At 48.5% G+C, this 23,301-nt stretch overlaps 1 protein-coding gene across 23 annotated transcripts in view; it reads right to left on the bottom strand.

The window, feature by feature from the left end:
• Positions 1 to 23,301, bottom strand: part of KALRN (kalirin RhoGEF kinase) — a 659,950-nt gene that overhangs the window by 28,251 nt on the left and 608,398 nt on the right. For 10 of the 23 annotated variants that reach the window (XM_035710078.2, XM_025474776.3, XM_049105377.1 and 7 more), the window contains 4 exons: positions 19,848 to 20,086; positions 17,968 to 18,224; positions 14,219 to 14,342; positions 12,982 to 13,041 (listed from right to left, as the gene is read on the bottom strand). In XM_035710078.2, coding sequence (XP_035565971.2) covers positions 12,982 to 13,041; positions 14,219 to 14,342; positions 17,968 to 18,224; positions 19,848 to 20,086 — 680 coding nt within the window. Of the gene's footprint in view, positions 1 to 12,981; positions 13,042 to 14,218; positions 14,343 to 15,908; positions 16,108 to 17,110; positions 18,225 to 19,847; positions 20,087 to 23,301 lie in introns of those variants that run through there. The other 13 variants (XM_049105387.1, XM_025474945.3, XM_025474958.3 and 10 more) reach the window with 7 other exon arrangements.

Below are 23,301 nucleotides of genomic sequence, written 5' to 3'. Positions count from 1 at the left end.
ATGGAGGCCCTACCCTGAGGATTTATAAAATGTCTGAATTTTGAGAGATTTTTTTTTTCTTTCTCTTCTTACCTGGGAGTTCCAAAAATCCTGCAGTCAGTGTGTTTCACTTTTGTAATGTTTTTTAAAGGAAAAAAAAGGTGGGACACCTGGGTGGCATCTACATTTGGCCCAGGGAGTGATCCTGGAGACCTGGGATCGAATCCCGCATCGGGCTCCCTGCATAGAGCCTGGTTTTCCCTCTGCCTGTGTCTCTGCCTCTCTCTGTGTGTCTTTCGTGAATAAATAAAATCTTAAAAAAAAATAAATAAAGGGAAAAAGGGCACAGTTGGAGCTCCTAGACTGTAGGTTCCTCAAGGACAGGAGCACATTACCCTTCTTGTACCTCAGACCTCTAGCCTGGCTTCTGCTGTGAAATGGGCATTTAATACATGCTGGTCTGTTGGATGAATATTTGATCTTTGTCCTCATTCCAGTTCTTCCAAGAATTGGGAATGGCTCATAAGTAGAATCTGGAACTAGGTCCGGACAAGCTATAAAATAATTACCCCAGGGCATATTACTAATAATATTCAACCAGAACCTGCTTTTAAACACAGAGGGAAAGCAAACTTTTGGGAAAATGATGAAAAAAAAAAAACCCCAATAAAATCCATTGCCTCTGAGAAAGGAGGCTCTCAGAGGCCTTCCACATGGGAGGGAACGTAAGCTTCAGCAGCAGACAGAGCACATTGGTCCAGGCCCCAAGCCAGACAGGCTCTCTTGCCTTGGACAACTTTCTTAAGCAGCTTAGGCCTCAGTTTTAGCTGTAAATTGGGGATAATCATGCCCACGTGAAAGCTCGTTGGACCCAAGGGCTCATTTGTTTGAGGATTTATTGAGCTGCCTGTTGGCTGTGGTCAACAGTGAGCAAGGCTGACACGCTCACCGCTCTCTTTGGGCTGAACCCCTGGTGGGGGGGGAGATGGAACTCAGTGACCTCTGCACGCGTCCAGGATGGCGCCTGGCTGATGTTAACGACCAGCCCTCCACAGACACGGAGCCCTGCCTTCTCGCTCGTCCCAACGCCCCTGTTAGGACTTTAGGGTAGAAACGATTTGGGAACGCTGCCAGCTTCGTCCAGTGGCCTGTGTGTTCCATCCTGATGGGAATCCACAAGGGAGTAAGACAGTGATTACACAGCAGGAGTGACAGGGAGGAGACAAATGACACATGGAAGAGACACATGGCACGTTTCTATGTGAACATTTTAAGTGGGGTTTCATGAATCCGCACTGTGGTAGTACTTCCATAAAACAGCACCCCAAACTGCTGTATAGGGAATTTCTTGCCTTTTTCCTCTTTCTCATCACTCCCAACTGCATTCAGGATATTATTAAACACACACATTGTCTAAAAAGCAAATCTGGGCACTGGGAGGCTCAGTCAGTGGAGCGTCTGCCTTCGGCTCAGGTCATGATCCCAGGGTCCTGGGGTGGAGCCCCTCATCAGGCTCCCGCTCAGCGGGAAGTCTGCTTCTCCCTCTGCCTCTGCCTCTCCCTTGTCCCCCGCTTGTGCTCTCTCTCAAATAAATAAATAAAATCTTTTAAAAAATGAAAAAAAAAAAGCAGCTCTTCCTAGTTTGGATGTAGACTTAGTGGGAAGTTGGAGAGAAAGGTTGCCAACAAGCCTTCCTTGCAGGTTCTCTGTCTGGAAGGGGCCGTGGAAGGCATCAATCTTCATCCCTCTGTCTCTGGCCTGGCCCAAGCGTTGCCGATAATGGTAATAACACCAGTGATTCATGTAACATTATCTAGTTGGCAGAAACCACTCACAAACTCCTTCATTTGCTCATCCCAAACTCTGGGAGCATGTGCCAAGCAGGTGTTATTTGTTCCTATTTCCAGATGAGACAGGGAAGTACGTGTAAGGTCACACAGCACTCCTTCCACGCCATTGCATTCCGGGCACAGGCAAGGTCTTGGAAAAGCATTGTGACACTTCGTCATTGATGCCAAAGGCCTCCCTACTTACCTTTGCTCCCCAACCTTCTTTGCATCCTATTTCTACCTAGCCCTCCCCTTTCAACTCCTTTAGCAAGGACCGAGAGCCTGGCTGAAATCCACGCTAATGCTTTTTCTGACTTTGACTCTGGATTATGCCCATGGAAGATTCCTCTCTCATTTTTCCTTTCTACTTTGACTCAAGTTGGAGTATGGACTGGAAGGGCATCATGACAGCCTTCTAACACCGTAGTGGAACAGCCCATGCATTTGTCTAAGCCTTCCTGTGGACTATAAGGCCCACGTGGGCAAGAACCTTGTTCACTCTAATTGCCTTGGAGCCTAGCACACTACCTGGCACAGAAGACTCCATGGGTATTTGTCAAATGAATCAAATAAATAAATAAATAAATGGGAGGGACTCTAATTTGGAGGAGGACAGTTGATGAAGTGTCTTGCCATGAACTTAGAGTGTTTCTTCTTTCCACCATTGGAATGACTTGCTCTGGAGTTTCATGAGTCAGTCCAAGCCTGAGAGTTAGCCAATAGTGATCTTTTCCCCCTCTCTGCTCTTCCAGAGGCTGGTACCTATGGCTCTGATCATGTGCTTCTGTCTATCATGACATCTTCCCTGCATGCTATCACCTTGCCAGACCCATGAACCCTTTGAAGAGAGTAATCCTTTTTCCATGTTTTATGCACCATTTGTCATGCTGCTTAACATTGCATCTTGCACATAGTGGAGGGCCAAGCAGTTGAGTCAAATTAACTCATCCAATTCGCAGACTAGAATCTAGGCCCCCTGACCACTGTGTTTAATGATCATTGTTGGTGTGTGCAGAGACCTGAGCCATCATATCAGCCTGGGCCTGGAAGGGTTCATCATAAGCTACACATATTTCTTGAAACCTAATGTTTTCCTTCCTTAGAAAGAGTTTGAGAGTCCATGGAGAGTGGCAGATGGAAAAGAGGGGAGAACCAGAATCGAAATGGTTAAGATAGTTGAGGAATGATGTTGTATAAAATGCACACGTCCTCTCTCAGGAAGACGCAAACCCGGGAGGGCAAGGCTGGTATAGACAGGGCTTGGGAACTGCTTTTATTTGAACAGCAGAGGGCGGCAGGTGGTCACGCTTGCTCCTCGAGGGAGAAAAGAACCACCACAGTGTGGCCCACCCGCAACTCCGTTTGTTCCCTCCGGAGACAATTCCAATTGTTTTCTTCAAAACGGGAGGGCAGCGAGGTAATGGGAAAGAGTTCTAGGCAAAATCAACCAGCACTGAATAACAAGCTGAGCTTTGAAGAAATCTTCAGTTTCTCTTTCTTGCCAGTCAACGTCCAAGATTCTGGCCCCGTGTCCTGAGAGTGAGGGCAAAATTCTTGTCTAGAAAACCAGGTGTCAATTGACAACAGAAGGAAAACACTCCACCCCATTTTCCCCCAATCCCTCATCACCGGTCACAAAACACGGTTCAAAACCCTGTATCTAGAATGCAGAAGGAATCAAAATGGCCAAAAGAAACTCAAACCAAATGTTCTAAACTCATCTCAGAACTACCTTGAACGAACCCAGAATCTGTACAGTCAGCCTTGTTTTCCTATCCCCGTTGTGCTTTTTTCATGGGAATCTCTGTTCGGAAGAGGAAGGGAAGGGATTTTAGATGATTTTTAGTTGAGGGAATTTGGCCATAAAACGAACAGATATAAGAAAACCGATTTCTAAAAATTTAGGTATGATTTCCGGTTCGGAGGTTTAACCCTTTCTGTTTTTATTCTCACCAAACGAGACATGGTTTTCTAAACGTTTCGAAACTATCCCTACCCCTGCTCATCTCTAAATGGACACAGAGCAAGCTGCAAGACACAAAGGACGTGAATGCAACACAATCCCAGACAGCAACGGGATTGGCTTTGAAGTAGCTCCTTACTCCCTGGGTATTTTCATGACAATCTAGTTCTAAGTATTTTTTCTTCCACGTGGCCCTTTGTCCCCCTTTGATTTGATTGTGATAGAAATGTTTTACCCCAGAAAAAAAAATGTTTTAAAATTTCCAAATGTATACATTTAAAAAATTATTTTTGTTCCTGGTTTCTGACTTTATTGTACGGTGATCGGAGGCCTTGATCTCTAGGATACCATTCCTTGAGTTTTGATGAGACTTGCTTTATTAGTACACTGTACGTTTTTGCAAAAAGTTGTGTGTGTTCTTGAGAAGAATGTGTCAGCCCTGGCTATTTGGTACAGGCTTCTGAATGTTCATGTGTCACATGAGCTGTCTTATGGGGATTCCTAGTCCGATTCCTCTTCCTACCCCTCCTCAGTATTTTGGTTAGAGAACATTTGGTGTGTCCTTGAAACTAAAAAGGATAAAAATATGTTTTTTTAACATAATAATGAAAAAAATCCATCACCCATTCCATACAACAGTTAAAGCAGAAGGTGGTTTATAACTGTGCACGCGTGGGTCTCCCGTGCTCTCGGTAGCCTGGAGTTCTGTTCAGAAGGGACTGGGTGAGGGGTGCTGTAATGACTTCTTTTTTATACATCAGATGTCCAACTTGGAAGTCAAGATCTTGGAAGTCCAAGATCAACTTGGATAAAGGCTCTATGGATGATTGCTTTGAGGTCTCATCCCTTAATGATTTCACCCTTTTCATATTCTTACTCCAAAACTTCTTTTTTTTTTTACTCTTTTTTACCGACTGCTAGGTCTTCTGCAACAGCCTTCCAGTAGACCTGCCTGTCCACACTGCCGTTTCCTCAGGTTCCAGCTATCTTCCTAAAGTGCAGAATGAGGGGCACCTCACTGGTTCAGTTGGTTAAGCGTCCGATTTCAGCTCAGGTCATGGTCTCAGGGCTGTGAGATAGAGCAACGTGGGACCTGGGAGAGGACCGACCCTGCTTAAAATTCTCGTTCTCCTTTTCCCTCTTTAAAAAAATAAATAAGTAAATAAATAAAATATAAAGTACAGAATGAAACACAGGGACTCTGCTTAAAACACCTACTTTTGCTCTCATCGTCCACTGCATCAAGTCCAGGCTTCCTAGCAAGTTTCTCGAGATCTTCATAGTTTGGTCCCAAGTCATCTGCTAGGTTTTTTCTCCTACAGCTCTTCTCACACACCTAAACCCCAGCTACCCAGACCATGTATTCTCAAAATATGCCAGGCACTTTCATACCTCGGCCCTTTGCTCAGGCTCTCCCTTCCTACTTTACCCTCCCCAGGACTGTTTACAGGTTAGTAGTCCAGCCAACCCACACGCTTCCATCTTGTGAAGCCAGTAATCATGATCACAGGCTTCCTAGGAGGCAGGCTGTGAATACACAACCTTGGGGAAGTTACTTAACCTCTCTCTTCAGTTTTCTTATCTGTAAAACAGAAATAATGCTAAGAGTACCAGCACCTGGGTGGCTCAGTGGTTGAGCATCTGCCTTTGGCCCAGGGCGTGATCCTGGAGTCCCAGGATCGAGTCCTGCATCGGGGTCCATGCATGGAGCCTGCTTCTCCCTCTGCCTGTGTCTCTGCCTCTCTGTGTCTCTCATTTATTTACACACACACACACACACACACACACACACAAGCAGAGACACAGGCAGAGGGAGGAGCTGGACGTGGGACTCAATCCCGGGTCTCCAGGATTACACCCTGGGCCAAAGGCGGCGCTGAACCACTGTGCCACCTGGGCTTCCCGTAAATAAATAAAATCTTTAAAAGAAATGATAAGGGTACCTACGTATTGACAGTTGGGAGGAAAGGGCTCAGCAGAGCCAGGTACGTAGGAAGACTGATAAGTAGTAGCTGCTATTATTATTAGCCCGGTGCCCAAGTGGGTGTGTAAACATCTACTGAATGAATAAATTCATGGCCCCGTGCCTTTTAATAGAGCACATTGTAAAGTTTGCTGTGTAATATGAACATTTAATCAAACCTGCCTCTGTCTACGTGGCTGATGCTTCTTAAGCATGGGACCTGACCTGATCTTATGTGAGTTGTCAGCTCTCCGTCTTACTCGCTGCAATGCTTTGTTAACTTTTGATAAATTGAATTGACTAGGATATCATGTTGAGTGAGCCTGTAGGCGAAACCTGATAGCCCAGGGCTGGGGAGGGAGGGGGAGGCCTTTTCTTCTCTAATAGCTGGCTTGTACAGCAACTTCTCCCGGGGCAATGGCACCTCCTAATCTCATTAATGTACAACATATATGAGACGGGTGAGGCCTCCAGACTAAGGTGAGAGAGCCACGGGACACACATGACCGGGAGCATGGGGGTGCTGAGTGACTGCACTGGCCTGAGAAACCGATTCAGACATTTCCAACCCGTGTGATCGGATCTCTTTTCTTGGCATCTGCGGCTGGACTCCTGAGTCACCGGAGAGGGGTGTGGGTGAGGCCAAGTCATCACCCCCACTGTCAAGGGATTTAGAAAGTTGTAGAGGAGGAAATTCTCCTCCAACAAGCAGATGTGCAGCAAGGGAGGGCCTGACCTTCTTGTTCTCCTTCTTCTTCTTCTTCTTCTTCTTCTTCTTCTTCTTCTTCTTCTTCTTCTTCTTCTTCTTCTTCTTCTTTCTTCTTTCTTCTTCTTCTTCTTCTTCTTCTTCTTCTTCTTCTTCTTCTTCTTCTTCTTCTTCTTTCTTTTCTTCTTCTTCTTCTTCTTCTTCTTCTTCTTCTTTTCTTTTTTTTTTTAAGATTTTATTTATTTATTCATGACACACACAGAGAGAGAGGCAGAGACACAGGCCGAGGGAGAAGCAGGCTCATGACCTGAGCCAAAGATAGACGCACAACCACTGAGCCACCCCGGTGCCCTGGGCCTGAACTTTCTTAAGAAATTACCTGAGCCTCAGTGAGCAGACCTCCTCCACATTACGTGCCAAGTTTGGCCTCTCCATGCACCACAATCAAGACCTGCTCTCTCTCGTTCTCTCTTGCTCTAAAATTGTTTCAACACCCAAGGTGGGGCTTGAACTCATGACCCTGAGATCAGGAGTTGCATGCTCTACTGACTGAGCCAGCCAGGCACCCTAGACCTGCTCCTTCTGTTGGTTGTGTGACCATGACCTCTCTGACACTGTTCACTCTCAGAGGGTAAGAAAATCCCATCTTCACAGGGTGGTTGGAAGGAACAGAAGAGATAACAGATGTGAATATGCAGTGGAAGATTTTCTTGTAATTCTCCCAGGAATGAGAAATGCCAGCTCTGGCAAGCTAAGTGCCCTCCCCTTAGTGGCAGAGTAGAAATCAATCTGCGTGTCAGGTCCGAACAAAGCCGGGCAACAAGAGTGAGTCTCCAGGCCAAACCCATCAGATATATTACAAAGAAAATATTTTGTAAAAATAAAAAGAGAGGAATGCGATGCTTCACTTTCTTTGCTCTAAAGAGTTCTTTTCATACGAAATTTCTTTTTATATAATGCATTAACAGGCATCAGTGGAAACACACTGGTGATGCCAGGAGGTCAGTCACCTGACTAGGGGTGTAAAAGTTTCCTTCAATCTGTCTGGCCAGGTTATTTTGAAGCTCTGAATCTGGGACAGGGAGCCAAAGCAGCGAGGTGGGAGCAGCAGGCTGGCTCTTTTAAGATGCACAAGCTGGGCCTGGGGAACTGCGGGTATGGGGAGGGAAAGAAGGGTCAGCTCTGGCCACTCAAACCCTTCTAGGGCTGGGGGTGGACATTCCAGCCCGATCTCAGGAGGATGTGCACCCAGGCCATTCCTGGTGCTACTTCAAAGCACATTTCAGGGTCAAGGCAGAGAATCTCCGACTTCTTCTGTTGGAAGGTCTCCGTGTTTTCAGTTAGAAGTTCAGGAGAGCAAAGGGTCTCAGGGTCCACTTGATATCACACCTTGGATCTGTGTGGTGCTCCAAGGATGCCACAGCGCATACACAAACACCTGTGGCCTTGAGCTGTGTGACCTCTCAGGCGACCTGAGGCTCAGCAAGCCTAAGTGGCCCGAGGCTTCACAGCCCACGGTGCCCGGACTGCAAGTCGGGTTTTCCGACTCCTGTTCCGCTGTTCTTCCCATCTGGTGTTTGCCTTTGTGTGATTTTCGAAAAAAAGTAATCTTTCGAAAAAAAGTAATCTAAAAGTAATCTCTGCACCCAATATGGGGTTTGAACTCACGACCCCAACACCAAGAGTCGGATGCTCTACCTGCGGAGTCAGCCAGGTGCCCTGTCTTTGCGTAGTTTTTGTTTAAGTCATGCTTTAGCCCTGGAAAGCTGAGAAATGATATTCCTCTTTGTTGAGCTGGAGAGTCGAGCAACAAATCCGCACAGAAAACTGGCCCTGGAAGGCAGGTCTTCTCATCTGCCAGGATCTGTGTTTTAGATTAAAAACCACCTGGAGGTGGGGGGATTCCGAGAGGGGAGCAGGGCGGCGGAGGTGGGGGGAACACGGCCAGGGAAAGCCGGCATCCGCCTTCAGGGCACCTTCTCGCTTTCAAACTGAAAGGTACAGCTTCTCTGCCTCAGTTTCCTCTTCTAAAAGTCTCTGAAGGGGCTGGGGGTGGGGGACGGAGAGGAATGGGGAGTTGTTGTTCAGTGGGTACAGTTTCAACTTGAGAGGAAGAGAAGTTCCAGAAATGAAGAGTGGGGACGGCTGCACAACGCCGTGAAGGTATTTGATGCCACTTAAAAGTGGTCGCGACGGTAAATTTTATGTTGTGTGTTGTTGTACCACAGTAAAAAGTAAATGGAGGGGATGGGGTTAGCGGAAGGCTTCTACATGTCCGTCGACTCGGGACTCTGGGGTTCCTACCCTCACTGGAGATTTCCTTCCAAAGCAGCGTTGCCTTCCCAAGTGCTTTCTCCCCTCACCTCTCAGAACTCTCCCCCGCAGGACCCCAACCCTGTTCTTACACAGAAAGGGACCCCTGGGCTGACCGTCCTGCCGCGGGCGTAATGACCGAGGCGGATGTCTGCATTTAGTCTGCGTCGCCGATGAGGCTGGCTCCTTGTTGGACGGCTGGGGCAGAGATGGAGCTTTTTGGAATCGTGACAATCAAAGTAATTTGATGGATTGATGTCCTCTGCTAAAAGTGGCATTGGGCCTTCGCTTTAAAATTCAGATGCGCTTATTTAATTGGGCTTGACATAGAGCTGGACTGAGCCACCCCACCCCGCTGACGAAGGCCTAAGTCTGGGAGGCCGGTTGAGGCCTGACGGAGGCAAGTGGGGCTGGGGGGCAGGCGCGCGATCCCGAGTCCCCGAGTCGCAGCACGGTCCTCGGACAACTTGCCGAGATGGCTTGGGTGTGGGAACCTGCCCAGCTGGGTCCTTGCGAGAAATCTGGGACGGCCCAGGGAGGCTCCGGCCCTCTCAGCGGTGGGCGCCGGCTCAGAGGGGGAATGCAGGGTCTGACCCCGCGAGCCCGTGTCCAGCCTGTGAGCGCAGACGCTGGGCAGGGCCGGGCCGGCGCCGGCAGGTGGGCGGTGATGCCCAGCAGTGATGCTGGGCTCAGCATCACACCTGTCGCCCTCACCAGGAGCCGGCAGTCAGCCGTCTACGCCGTGCTGGGAAGAAATGAACGCATGGTAACGTGCTCCCCAACAGCCGAGCGTTTGATCTGCAGCCCGACTGGACTCTTCTTCCACTTGGAGGTATTTGTCTCGTGTTTAACATCCTCTTTCCACCAGCTCGCAACGTGTCATCAGCACAAGACAAAGTAAGGGGAGCTCTGGACGGACCCCTGCCGCGTCTGGAACAGTTCCCTCCGTGTCCCGGATCCGCAGCAGCGAGGGGGACTGGGAGCCAACCTCGGGCCCGTGGGCTGGGCCGAGTGGGGGCTGCGCCCGACTCTCCACGAGCGTCTCCCCACGGGGAGGCCCTACGTCAGAGCACAGCCGCCTCCTCCTGCGGAGCTGCGTGTTCCTGGAGAGCCTTGGAGGTCAGATCCCCGGGGCTCAAGGGGCTCCGCTGCCTCTTCATTAGCTTTCGGGGCGGTGTGCGTCGGCCTCCGTGACCTGGACGGTGGGGCCCAGGCCAGCCCTGAGGGTGACCAGCAGCCGCCGTCAGCACAGACCCAAGGAGACGGCTCCTGAGGGCCCCTCCAAACCACCGAGCGAGAAGAAGGAAGGGGAGTAGCGAGCGTGTAGGGACCCGCGTGTGGGAGCAGGAGCGCGGGCAGCCCACGGGCCCGGCCAAGGTGACGCGTCCAGGCCCAGCGCGGGCCACGGGCCGCCGGCAGCCACGCGACGCACATCCCGGGCTCAGGCTGGGAAGGGCGAGCGAGCTGGGGGCCAGGCGACCCCCGGACCGTCACCCAGAAGCCAGAGGCCCTGGGGGCCGCCTGACCCCTAAGCTGGGTCTGCTCTGCCATCCACGTCGAGGTGAAGTTCCAGTGGCCTATCCCGTGGGAAAATTGTCGCCTCGTGTTGAACACGTTGCCTTTCTAGGTCTAGTTTGTTAACCCGTGTCTGCAAACTCTGGGGGGGGGGGGGGCGGTGCCAGGACGCCCGCTGCCCCCCGCAGGGCCCTGGGCTAACCACAGCGCTCGGCTGCTTTCTCACCCAGGCCCCCCGAACAGGCTGGTTAGCTCAGCGTCTGCCGCCAGGATTGTATTTGAAAACTTGGGGATCCCTGGGGGGCTCAGTGGTTTGGCGCCTGCCTTCGGCCCAGGGCGTGATCCTGGAGACCCGGGATCAAGTCCCGCATCGGGCTCCCTGCATGGAGCCTGCTTCTCCCTCTGCCTGTGTCTCTGCCTCTCTCTCTCTCAATCTCATGAATAAATAAATAAAAATCTTAAAAAAAAAAAAAGGAAAGAAAACTGCAGACACGCATCAACACAATTCATGGCTTGCCTCCATTCAGCATGAACATCTAATGCCTTTGCTTACGCATCCCAAAGCACCCCCCTGGGACCCATCTCACCTAGGAACCTTAGAAATGTGTTCAATTCACAAAGCAGGGCTAACGTGTGTGTGTGTGTGTGTGTGTGTGTGTGTGTGAATGTGCTTTTGCTTATCTAACCATAGATAGAGTGGAGCATCTGATGACATCACTTAACTCTCTCCGTTTGCATTGTGAGCCTGGCCCCAAATGGCCCTGTGCCCACTTCCTGCATTAAAGAGCAGGGTGGTGGGGCCCCTGGGTGGCTCAGTGCTTGAGCACCTGCCTTCAGCTCAGGGCTGATCCTGAGGTCCCCGGATTGAGTCCCGCATCGAGTTCCCCACAGGGAGCCTGCTCCTCCCTCTGCCTGTGTCTCTGCCTCTTTCTGTGTATCTCTCAAGAATAAATGAATAAAATCTTTAAAAAGAAAAAAAAGAAAAAAAGAAGAGCAGGTTGGGAAAGCTGCTTTTCTCTCCCCATTCCACCTAAGCTGAGAAAGGTCCCAAGTTGCCTTCTAGATCACAAATACACAGCTTTTCTCCTCCCTCTGCCTGAATTTCCTCTACTTGAGGAGGACATCAGTGATACAGCCCAGCGAAACTTAGACCCGCAGATATAGATGTGACGAAGGGTCTACAAGCGGATACGTGTGGGCTCCATGGGAGCTGGTGCCTATCCTATGAAACACAAAGAAAGCAGAGGCACCAGTTTCCCCCTGGCTTCCTCATTCTCCAGGATACATTTAGACCACGAACGCCATACCCACTTCCTCCCACAGTGGAGCCCTGCATTGACCCACACCTGCTGGATTTAGCTCTGTGGCAATACCCACACCCACAAGCAACCATTGCATCCTGGCAGGACTCCTACTTTCAACCACTTGTCTCTGGCCTGATTCAACACAACTGGCATCTTCCACAGCTGACTTACTCCTTCTTGGGCAGAGTGGTCTTTCTTGGGTTTTGTGGTGGTGGTTGCCCTAATATGGTGGTGGATTTCTTTGGGATGAGGTCAAATTAGAATAAGAATAATAAAAGTCCATCTGGTTAAGTGAAAAGCTTAGGTCTATAAAAAGGAAAGGGTTTTTGAAAATACTCTTTATTTTGTGCTTAGAGGAAATCTCTAAACTTTTTTCCTTTTATTGGTGATGGGAACACAGATTTGGAGGAAAACATTTCCATCTACTCTGAAAAACAAGATGGCAGGGAAAGCCAGGTCCAGGTTTGCTCTAATTGTCTAGGGTTTGTAAATTTATGAGGGTTGTCACTCAGTGGCAAGCCATGCAGAGTCCTACTTTTCTAACCCAAGAGAGTTTCTAGCCAAGAAGGGGAGGGAAGTTGGCTCAATGTTCCTGATGGAAGTGTTGGTTCTACTCCCATACCCCTCGCACCCGATAGTGTCAGAAAGGTTCCCGACAACATTTTAGTCTCCCCATCTCTAGAGAGACCGCTGCTAATGCTACAGAAGGGAGGCCATTCCCAGGGCTGCTTTTAGTTTCTGGTGGGACAGCCACCACCCAGGAGCCCGGGGGCCGGGCAGAGGTGGGTCCTGCAGTGGCTACAACCACTCGTTGGCTCTCAGCCAGCCCTACACAGTAATAGGGATCAGGTCATTCACCAGGCCACACCTAGGCCACGCTTTTGCTGGAGCCTCAAGGGAGCAATACGTCCTAGCAGAAGAACCAGATGGAGAGGATAAAGGGGAAAGAGAAAGAGGGAAGAGGGAGGAAGGGGAGAAACAAAAGAGGGAGAAACTCAAACTAAAAGGGTTCTTTCAGCTGGGAATCGGCCACTCTTCTTAACGCCATTTTCCATGGGGGAAAAAAAAAAGTGCTCTAAGTGTCCAATAATGAAGTTGGATATTTTCTATACAGAGCCATACCCACCAAGAAGGAAATATTAAGCAAGCATTCAAGAGAACCAGATGTTTTAGGTTTTTTTTTTTGTTTTTTTGTTTTTGTTTTTGTTTTTAGAAAATATCTAGGTCAGGTCTTCTATAAAAATTGAGCTGAATGAATGTCCTTTTTAAGTTGGGACGGGGACACCCAGAGGTGCCCTCGTGTCACCATTTATCCTTGACTGACTGGTCACTTCGGCAAGGTCACCGGTACAGAACACATTGATAAAGACAATCATTATAGCAAATAGGACAACAATAGCTGGTTCTACCTCCATGCTAGTATTAGGGTCAAGATCATCACACTCTGACTCCTCGGAACTGTTCGTCTCCTTGGAGGGCAGCATGAGGAAGGGGAAGAAAGAGAACACAGTTAGAACATAGGCAGCTCTTGCTGGAGAGTGAGGAGAACGTCAGAAAGGCACGAGCAATGGGAAATCGGGCAGAGAAAAACACCAGGTGCTTCTAGGGTAGGGGTGCTGATCACCCGGTGGGGGGGGAAGCATGCTCTTTCGGGGCGGGGGGTGGGGTGGGTAGGGAGGGAAGGAGGCTGGAATCATGTGCCGCCCCGCATCTCGTGGGAAACCGCAGTGGAAGGGGCAACCACAGGAAACAGAAGTGCTGTAGAATTTAAACTCTTGTCTTCTGTGAGGCTGGGCTTCCCCGAGGAGAGTGAAGGAGGGGATACAATTTCTTTTCCCCAAGAAGGACGGTAGCATGGGTTTTGGTTGTCCTTATTTCGCTCAGGAAGGGGAAAAAGTGCCGCGTGGGTCATCACCCAGCATAGTGATGTTCAGCATCAGCAGTCTAATTCCCACTGTCCAGAGTCAGGTCTTTTCCGAGGGCCCAATGCAAAGAAAACGGATCACATTGTTTCAGGATGGCGGGGGGCGGGGGCGGGGGTGGGCAAGGGGCTGCCGAAGCTTAGCATCAGTGGGTTCATGGTAAGGGGGGGGGATTGTTACAAAACCAGTAACTTGGGCTTTGCCACCGTGCCTCCCCTTCCCTGCCCACGTGGGAGCCTGAAAATGATGTCGTCTGAATTCTGGGGAAAAGAAATGAAACTCCAGCAAGGCCATAGTGGCCCTGAGATTCCAAACCTCAGACTTCACGGGGTTGGAGGTTTGGCAAGCACCCCTCATCTCCTTACCCCGCGTGTGTTTTCAAACCTAGGATACTGAACGGGCAGCTTTGAGAGCTTCGGTATGAACCAAACATCTTGCATTTTTATAAGAATAACGCTGCAGATAATTTCGTTATAAGGCATGTGCACAGTATCAGGAGAAAGGTATAAAGGAAAAAAAAAAGATACTTACTTATTTGAATCGAAGTTGCCGGGAGAAATAAAAAATAAAAAATAAATTGATCTTGCATGCAAAATCCTGCTAAACTACTTCCCCTCTGGTCCCCACACTGGGAAAAAAAAAAAATCCCCATCCACCCAAATTGAGATGCTGCAGGGTGGGAGTAGATGAGAGGTGGGACACAGCTCTGGAAGACCTTACTCACTTTAACAGAGACTTTGTTGCCCAGAATATCCTTGGGTTTACGAGCCCCTGTGGCTTCATTTTTACCCGTGTTCTCCACTTCTGCCCGCTTTCTCATTCGTAGAGTATGCCATGAACATGACTTCCTGTTGTACCAAAAAATGCACCAGTCAAAATGGCAGGTCAGGGCAGAGTGAGGCGGTGGGTGGGCTTGCCACCCTTGGGTGAGTCAGTAGGTGAGATGCTCCAGTCAAGCCCCAGCTTCAGAGGCCCCGAACCTGCACGCCAGCTCCTGTGGTGGCTGGTAGCTGATCCTGCCTCCAGGAGGGAGAGTGAGGATGGGCTCTGGCCCCTCCTGAGAGACGTGCAAGGTTGGCTGCAGCACTTGAGGAAAATACGAGGACTGGGTGATTAAACTCTACCAAGGAAGTCTTTGTATCCTACTGATGAAGCCTCAGAGGACTGAGGAATTCCCTTCCTGAGCAGTATACTGGATGGTGGAAGAATGAGGTGGGGCTGGGGAGGGGGGTTAAACAGAAAAGAGAAGTGTATTTTATGGTGCAGAAACTACTGGTACATTCCCAGGACCACATATAAAGACCAAAAGGATGATTTTGAGGTTCGCATCTCATTATTTGCATCTGGGCTGTGGCTACTCCCAAACACTGTACTACGGGTAGGATTCTCTTCTAGGGCATTTGATTTAATACACAGTTGAGCACCACTCATTTATCTGGTTATTTTAGGATAAAGGGTTTCTTGGTTTATGTCCTCCACATCACTCAGTGTTTGTGAGAAAAGAGCTCTGTTGAGCGTTAAGAGGTCCTAGAGATTTCCTGGTGGGAGAAGACCCATTACGTGCTCCCAGGGTGGTGGGAACAGCAATCCCCTCTCATTCTACTACCCCAGCTTCCTCCTTCCTACAAAGGGGTTGGAGGCTCCTTCACGGACGTGTAAAGAGAAGCTCGGAGCTGAGCTCCTGAGTTCCACGTATGTCCAGGGCTCAAAAACAAAAATGCCAAAAGCCAAGTCACAAATAGCATTGATGACCCTGAGCAGGTGTCATCGGTTTCAGGTGTGGTCACAGAATTTGGATGAAGTTCTATCATTGTCTGGAATAAGTGAGGTTGGCCTCCCTTCAGGGTCTCCTTGTCAAACTTAGGGCTTTGCAGACAGAGCTTGATGAAAAGAGCCTTCGTTAAGGGAAAGAGGAGAGAGAGAGGGAGGGAGAGAGAGAGGGAAGGAGGGAGGCAGAGAGAGAAAGGGGCACAAGGTTTAGGAGGAAGGAGAATGTTCTATTATGTCAGGACTTTTAGGATGTCCTGAAGGTGTTTCCAAAGTATTTATCACTAACACACATGTTCAGTGCTCACCCTTCCGAATAGGAAAGAGCAGTTATAGTCACATTCTCAAATTTTGGGGGGATGTGGGCTCCATCGGAAAACAAGAGTCTCTTGGCCAGACCGTCTCTTGTGCCTCCTGAACAGGCAGGCTCCCTAGCATACCAGCAACTCACGTCGGTTGTTGTACCTCAGCAAGAACAGTCATGGAGACTAACCCTAGACAGTATCATTGTTAACTTCAGATATTCATTCAGCTCATAACTTTAACCCCCAAATCCACTACCCTGACTCAGTCTGAGAACACCTTTGAGTCAGGGAGGTCCATGCCGCATGTCCTAGGGTGGACAGCCCAGTGGGCGTGGGCGTGAGTGTGGGGCATGTTCCTATGTTTATTACAACCCTCTGGGTCATTCCATATGGTTGGTGAGAAGCTAGAAATGTTACAAATAATGTTCAGAAGGAAGACTCAGAGTAGTATCAGTGGCAGGACAGGCTCAATTTCATATTCTTCTTCCCAGAAGAAGTCGTCATCATGGTTTGGGGAGCTTCCATCACTTGGCCACGGGAACTGACGTGGAAACAGGGTTTCAGTAACATTTATGCTGGAGACATCACACCCAACTCTGACTCCTGTGCTCAGAGTAGGCCCTGGGGGCGTGTCCTTCACTGATAAATAGCGACAACCACTTCAAGTCTGTGGCTCTGCTCCCCCCCTGCCCCCCCCCGCCCTTCCCCCCCAACCCTTGTGCAAGAGGGGCTGACAAGGGACCAGAATGACCCATTTGTACTTGGATCTGGTCTCTTTCACCCAGCCTGATGTCCCTTCTCCCTTCCCTCCCGTGGAAGGTATAAAAAAGTGATCAAAAGACGCCAACGTGAGGAGGAAGTGCTGAGTGGCTGGATAATTAGATCAAGAATCATGACAAGTTAGCTCTGTAAGGCGACTGATTACTAAGGACTTCAATGCTTTGAGGGACCTTATTTCTGAGGCTTCTTAAAAGGTACCAAAAGCAAATGTCTTTAGAATAAAATGAATTGGGTCTACTATGCCTTGGAAGCCATGACTGCCTTCCAGCTGGGCCTATGGTTACCTAGCAAGGCCAGGGGCAGCTCGGTAGCCTCTGTGCCCTGAGCTCGAGAAAGGGCCAAAGAAGTACTGCTCTGCTGGTATCCCCATCAGCCGTCTTGTGGGGGGTTCCCTCTACCTCTGCCGTGGAGGGCCACATGGCATGGAAACCCCGGGGGTGTAGGGGCAGGCCAAACACTGCCCTGTACCCCAGTCATTCCTTTACATCAGCACCTCAAGGGCACCCAGCTGGACAGCATTCAATCTGTATGATTCCACACCTTAGGGGTTAGAGACAGAGAATATGGGCTGCTGAAGGGAAGGCTAGTATTGGAGCTTTAGCGACAAAAGTGCTTTTTGGGGAGGAAAAAACTGCCAATGCATTCAACCGATTCCTAAAATACAGAAAAGGGGGGGGGGGGGGGAAGAAGAAGAATTGTTTGCACATTTAAAACTCCCAGAGTAGTGAAATAGGGGAAAAAGGGTCAACTAGTCTTTAGCCTCATTAAAACATGCTCATGGTGAAAATTTATTTTACATATTTAAAATAGTACATTTAAAATTATTAGTTACATTACAGGTACAATGATGAACATTGTGACTCTCCATTTATATTGCACAACCTGACTTCATCCATATGGGGTTCTTTAAATAGTGCAAAATACTTTATACAGGAATGTGTTCGGAAGGGTCTTCGCAACCAAAATAAGGAAAAGAAATATTTTACAAATTACCATGAACATATATATTAAAGTGACAGGGGAGGGGAGAAATTAAAAAAAAAAAAGTTACAATCTGTACAGAGGAATTGCCACAGACAACCAAAAAGTTCCCTCTCTCCTGGGAGAAGCAGCAGGCCTCCGACCTGTACAGGTCTGGCGTTTGTGCTAAGGTCATTTTTTGGCGTCAATCAAAAAAAAATAATATATATATTTATGTATCAGTAACTTAATACAATATAAATAAAGTCCAGTCCAGTGAATCCTGTGGTAGGTCAAATGGAGCAACAGAAGGCATGCCTTTTGTCATCTAGGGTTTCAGTAGGGTTCTTTTCTTAATGGGAGAGGGGAGGAAAAAAATGAACAGAAAATTATAAATGAAAAGGGGAAAAAAAACAAACAAAAAAAAACCAAACCCACAGCCACTACTGTCAACAGCATCAAAAGAGCCCGGAACAATCCAGCCTGGATGCCCCATGCTGCGTGTGGTTCCAGCACTCAAACATTGGTTCCGGTGGTACTGTCGAGAAAAAGCAGCAGGAATTCCCTAGCGTGTGTTTGCATTTTTTTTGTGTTCTTTGTTTGGTTTTGATTTTTTTTAATCCACACACTCCTCTCCCGGGGAAGCCAACGAGGCACTTACTTGATGCTTCCGTCACTATTTTCTGCTGCCGCCGTGGCTTTGGTGAGGGGCGCCAGGACGCTGCCCGGGACCCAGCCCTCGGCCGCGGGGGAACGGTCGCTGGCAGGCTGGTACACCAGGCACATGTTCTGCTGGTTGACGGCGAGGACCTGGACCACCTCACCTTGGCTCACACAGATTTCGTTCTCCTTCAGTGCATAGTAATCTTTGATCACGGCCATGGATGAGGTCCCGTTGCAGCCTCCCAGGTCGCCCTGCTAGGACACAAGGGCGAGAGGGGCACGGACAACAAGAAGGCTGGTTCGCACGGCTGGCTCCACAGCCCTGCGGGGTTAGAGGCCAAACCGCCCACTGGCAGGGTGAATACCAGGCAGAAGATTATCCTGAGCCATAAAGTTGTATCTAGAGATAAGCTTCGAAATTCTATTTTTTACAACAAGGTTGCATATGGTAGACAAGTAGGTATAAACCCTTTCCTCTGGAAGCCTCCGGAGCCTGCAACCTTCCCACCAGCATCCTCTAATGTGAGCAAGAGTGTGGCAGAGGCACAGGGGTACAGAGCACCTGGGCAGAGGGATGTTGGGGCAAAGGTCAGGCCCGGAGCACAGAGAGACCCTTTGAAACATTTTTTTCTTCCTTTCAAAAAAGCATCGGTCTTCTGTTACATTCTGATCTTCTTTGAGCTGGGAGTAACAATGAGATGTTTGCCCCGTTCAATGGCAAGACCATGACCTACCCTGACCGAACTCCAGCGGGAACAAAACTCCTCTGGTCTTGCCCGTATTCATTAATACAAGAGGGCCTGCCTCTGTGGCCTTTTCACAGGACTACCGCAGGAAAGCTGCTTGCACACCTGTACCTCCCCGCCAGGGAGGCCTGGCTACCTCCCAGAGTGTGATCAGAGCCAGGAAATCTTCCGTAAGTTTGACAAAAGGCCAATATGACTTCAACGAATTCACGAGGGGTTTTTATCATAGAAAATCATTTCCAGGTAATGTGATGAAATAGGTCAAGGACAGTTATTCTAATACAGAATTGACCTCAGACAATAGCGGATTAAAAAAAAAAAACTTAGTTCATTTATTAATAGTGAATGTTAAAAATCAAGATCATCTAATCATTTGGATAAAACAAATAAAACTGTAAGATCAGAACACGTGAATAAAAAAGTGTGGACACTATTCACAGATCCATTAAGTTCTAGAGGCAACCGGAGCCTCATGAGATTAAAGAGGTTGCTAAGGTCCTGGAACAAGTGAGTTGCAGAATTTGGAATGGGAACCAGATTGCCTGGATTCCTAATCTAGCACTTTTCCCACTTATTCTTCTCACACCTGCCACTCTGTAGGGTCAAAACGGCTGTGTAGACTGGGTCTACAGTTAATTCTATGCTGCTCTCATGGTGATGTTTGAATCGTGGGTTACCTGTGATAAACGTCTAATCCAAGGCTGCTTTCCCATTCACCCACAGAGGCGCAGTTTCCCCTCGCTGCATCAGCCAGTAGACGGTGAAGGACTGTGCCGCAGCTCACCATGAGAAAGGGCCATCTCTTTAAGATGTCAGACACTAGAGTTGTGACTTAGGTGACCCAAACCACAGCTACTCTGCTTGGTGTAAGTCATAACTGCTCCTACGATATTACCTTATATCTGCAGGGTTTTCTGCAGACAACAACAGCTCTTTAACCCAGAGTGTCTGAGCAGAGGGAACTGGTCTAACTCCATTTGCAGGGGAAGAAAGAGAAATGATTGAGACGAGGCTGTATTTAGTGGGTTGTTTCTGGTCAAAGGAAGAGCATGAAAAAGAAGCTACTTCCTACAGTGAGCCTGGAGGTGGCCCCTCAGAGTGGTGAGGGTGGGGGTAGCGGGCTGTCACTTACCTTGCTGGCCTCAAACTTGTCCCCAGGCTGGTGGTAGTCAAACCCTGGACTGCCATTGGAGGTAGATATCTTCAGGGGTGGCAGTGGTGGGTTATAGCTGGAGCCCTTTGGAGGCTTCTCAGAGCCCGCGGGGCCAGAGGAGTAGGGCCTAGGGCTGGCTTGGGGAACCCTGGACGGCTGGGACCTCATCACGGCTGTGCTCCTTTCTTTCCGCTGATACTCAATGGGTGACTGTAGGGCTGTGGGGTAAGAGCGGACGGTTACTCTAAACTCCGGGAATCCCACAAGGATTTGGAAGCTTATTATAATGGGCTTTGTGCCAGGCATTGTGGTGATACACGGGGAAGACACTACCCTTGTTTTTAAGGAACGTACGATCTACCGTGAGAATTCAGAAAGCTACCTTAATGAGGAAAACGCAAACACGAAGCGATACCCTCTATGAGGTGCCTGGTGTTGTGCAAAAGGAGGGAGAGAAGGCTTTGTGTGTGTGTGTGTGTGTGTGCGCGCGCACACGTGCGTGTATGTACCCGGGGTGGTGGTGATAACACTTCAGACTCTGCAGGAGGTAGGCAAGTGTGAAGTGTGTCTGGGCAACAGGATGCAGTCAGATTACCTGCAGCAGCAGAAGGTCATGCGCCTCCGTGGAGGAAGAGGAGACGAGACAGGTAAGGGAGGTTATTGGTGCCGTGGTTGAAGGATCTACAAAGCCAGCCTAATGGGTTTGGGTGTCATTTTGAAGATCACAAAGAGTGACTGGACTAAATGACCTTGAACATTTTAAGTTCTTTCACCAGAGCCACATTCAAAGAACATTAACTTTGTGGCAGTTGGGAGGAGGGACTAGAGAGGCTGATTCAGAAACTGTGAGATAGTGACCAGCGAGGGGCCCACGCAGAGCAGAGCCGGGGAGACTGTAGAATGGCTACAGGGTGGCAGGCGTTCCGGAGGGAGACTCGACGGCCACAGCCCCGATGGGAGGGGGAGGCAAGGGCTGAGGGTCACTCCAATTTGGAGACTGGGAGAATGGTAGTTAGTAGAAGTCCAGAGATAGAGGAAAGGTGTGAGCTCTGGTTTACAGAGTTTAAGATAAGAAAGTTCCAAGGCCTGGCCCGAGTTCTCAGGCTGGTTTAGCCAAGGCAAAGCCATTCAGGGCAATAATGACTTCAAGGGCTGGCCCACTTCTGTCATTCTTATCAAGATCCTCTGTAACAAATATTTGAGTGGGTTAACAGCTGGGGCCTAGAGAACTTTCATGGACAGGGATATTTCTAGAGTGATAAGTATGTATTTCAGTAGGACTCAACACAGGGTCACACTTCTTCACCTCTGAGGTCTCAGGAGGGTAATATTGGCCCTGAGATGCCTGCACATGTCTCTGAGTAAAAGATGCCTGGCCCTGCTCTATCATCACATCCTTGTCCCTCGAGTGTGTCAAAGTATAAAACAGGCTCCGGCCAGAGCTCAGTCTTTCTCCCTGGAGGGTACTCTGTAGGCATTCAATATTTAAGTATGGATAATCTAGCTCAGGAATATCTCCATAATTCACTATAACTAAGAGAAAGGTCCCTTGGAACCATGTAAAAGCCTGGATCACCAACTACACTCAAAGAAATGCAGTTCCACATTTTAAGTGGACAGCAGAGAGTTTTGAAGCAGGCCTCATCACAGTGACCGTATGGATCAGACCCATCACATGGAATTGGAGTATGACCTGATTATATGCAATAACCGTGCTGAAGCGTTTCAGAATATTACGGCTTTCTAAATGAGCTACACAGAGGGCCTTCGTCCTTCTGCCGGCCTCAGTCTGCACTACTCAGGTCTTAGGAAGCTGTGCATCTCAAGCCTGATCCTGTTTCTTTCTTTGCTTTGTTTGCTAGGGAGCTCATAGATAAACGTGCGCCCTACCACCAGCGACTATGCTGTAGTTTATGGTTAAAAGCCCAATATTAAGTTATATAGTTCTGGGTTCAAGTCTTTGTTTCATCACTTACTGTTTTTGTGACCTTGGACAAGTTTATTAATCTCCCTGACTCCTTTTCCTCACCTGAAAAATACAGGATGAGAGGACTTACCTTTTCCTGTTTACAAGAGGATTAAATGTGATAATACATGTGCGCACATGCTTAGCACTGTGCTGGGCCATGTGTGTGCGCCATTGTTATTTCAATTATTTCTGGTTTTGATTTTTTTCTTATTTGTCTTTTGTACTGAATCGATAAACTTAAAAATCTCATCCCAGCTTAGAACTTCTGACAGAAGTTCTTAAGTACTAGAATGCAATTTAATGAATATATTTTATATATGTGTACTTTTTGTAATAAAATCATTTTATCAACATAGCTGTTGATTGAAAGTTCTACATTCAGAACCTGTAAACTATATACAACTTCTGCTGCTATCCCCTCAGGGCTGGGCTGGTGTTTAATTTTAGATTTTTTAGAATGAGAAAGAACCCTAGAGATCACAAAGTTTTTTTCACCAAACTGTTCTACAGCTGGGGCATGACCCTCAAATACTCTGACACAGTGTGAGATTGCTTTGAAGTTTCATGTTTATCTTGCTATATAATTTCTTTTCATTTGTTTTAAAGTAAATACGATGAGTGAAATTCCTTACCATGCAGTTAGCTGATATTGTCTACAGGGAGCTGTGCCATGTTTTCCCGCTTCCAGTACTGCTGGCAGGCACACCAGAGCACGTGCCAATGTGGGCAGAGCAGATCGTCCCTCCTTTTCCCCAAAACAAGCCAACAGAGGCCCAGAGAAATGTTATGATTTGCTCACGGTCCTCAAGTGGTATGTCACGTTTAATCTTTCCCATAGCATTCAGGTCCACGCTGGACAACCAACCAGTGCTGCTTGTGCCGTTCAAAAGAGTCCAGATTCTAATACTGGCAAGGGTGACACATCTGACAGTGGATCTGTGTCTGTGCTTTGGTGTGTGTCCGTATACAGGCATACATGCTGCTCAGTGTGTGTGCGCGTGTGTATGTGTTCATGAGTAAATATGCTTGCTGAGTCTGTAGGTGTGTGTGTATGTGTACATACAGGCACATGTGCTTGCTGAGTCTGTGTGTGCATGCATGTGTGTGTACATATGGGCATGTGTGCTTGCTGAGTCCACGTGTGCATGTCTGTGTATGTGTACATACAGGCACACGTGCTTGCTGAGTCTGTGTGTGCATGCATGTGTGCGTACATATGGGTATGCGTGCTTGCTCATTCCGTGTGTGTGTGTGTGTGTGTGTGTGTGTGTGTGCGCATATGCACACACAGCCATATGTGCCTGCTAGGTCTCTGGGCTAACTTCATTTCTGGCTACATTTTGCCTTCAGCTTCCAGTTCTGTTTCTGCACAGAGACTTCTGAGTGCATCAACTTGAGAGATGAGCACTGGTTTAAAACCGTACACTTCCTGTCACATGGTAAGCTCAATGTGGAGACAACGCC

This window comes from Canis lupus, chromosome 33 (genome assembly GCF_003254725.2).
Source record: "Canis lupus dingo isolate Sandy chromosome 33, ASM325472v2, whole genome shotgun sequence".
NCBI lineage: Eukaryota > Metazoa > Chordata > Mammalia > Carnivora > Canidae > Canis > Canis lupus.
The sequence above is the reverse complement of the archived record's forward strand: the minus strand, read 5'-3'. Positions and strand labels throughout refer to the sequence as shown.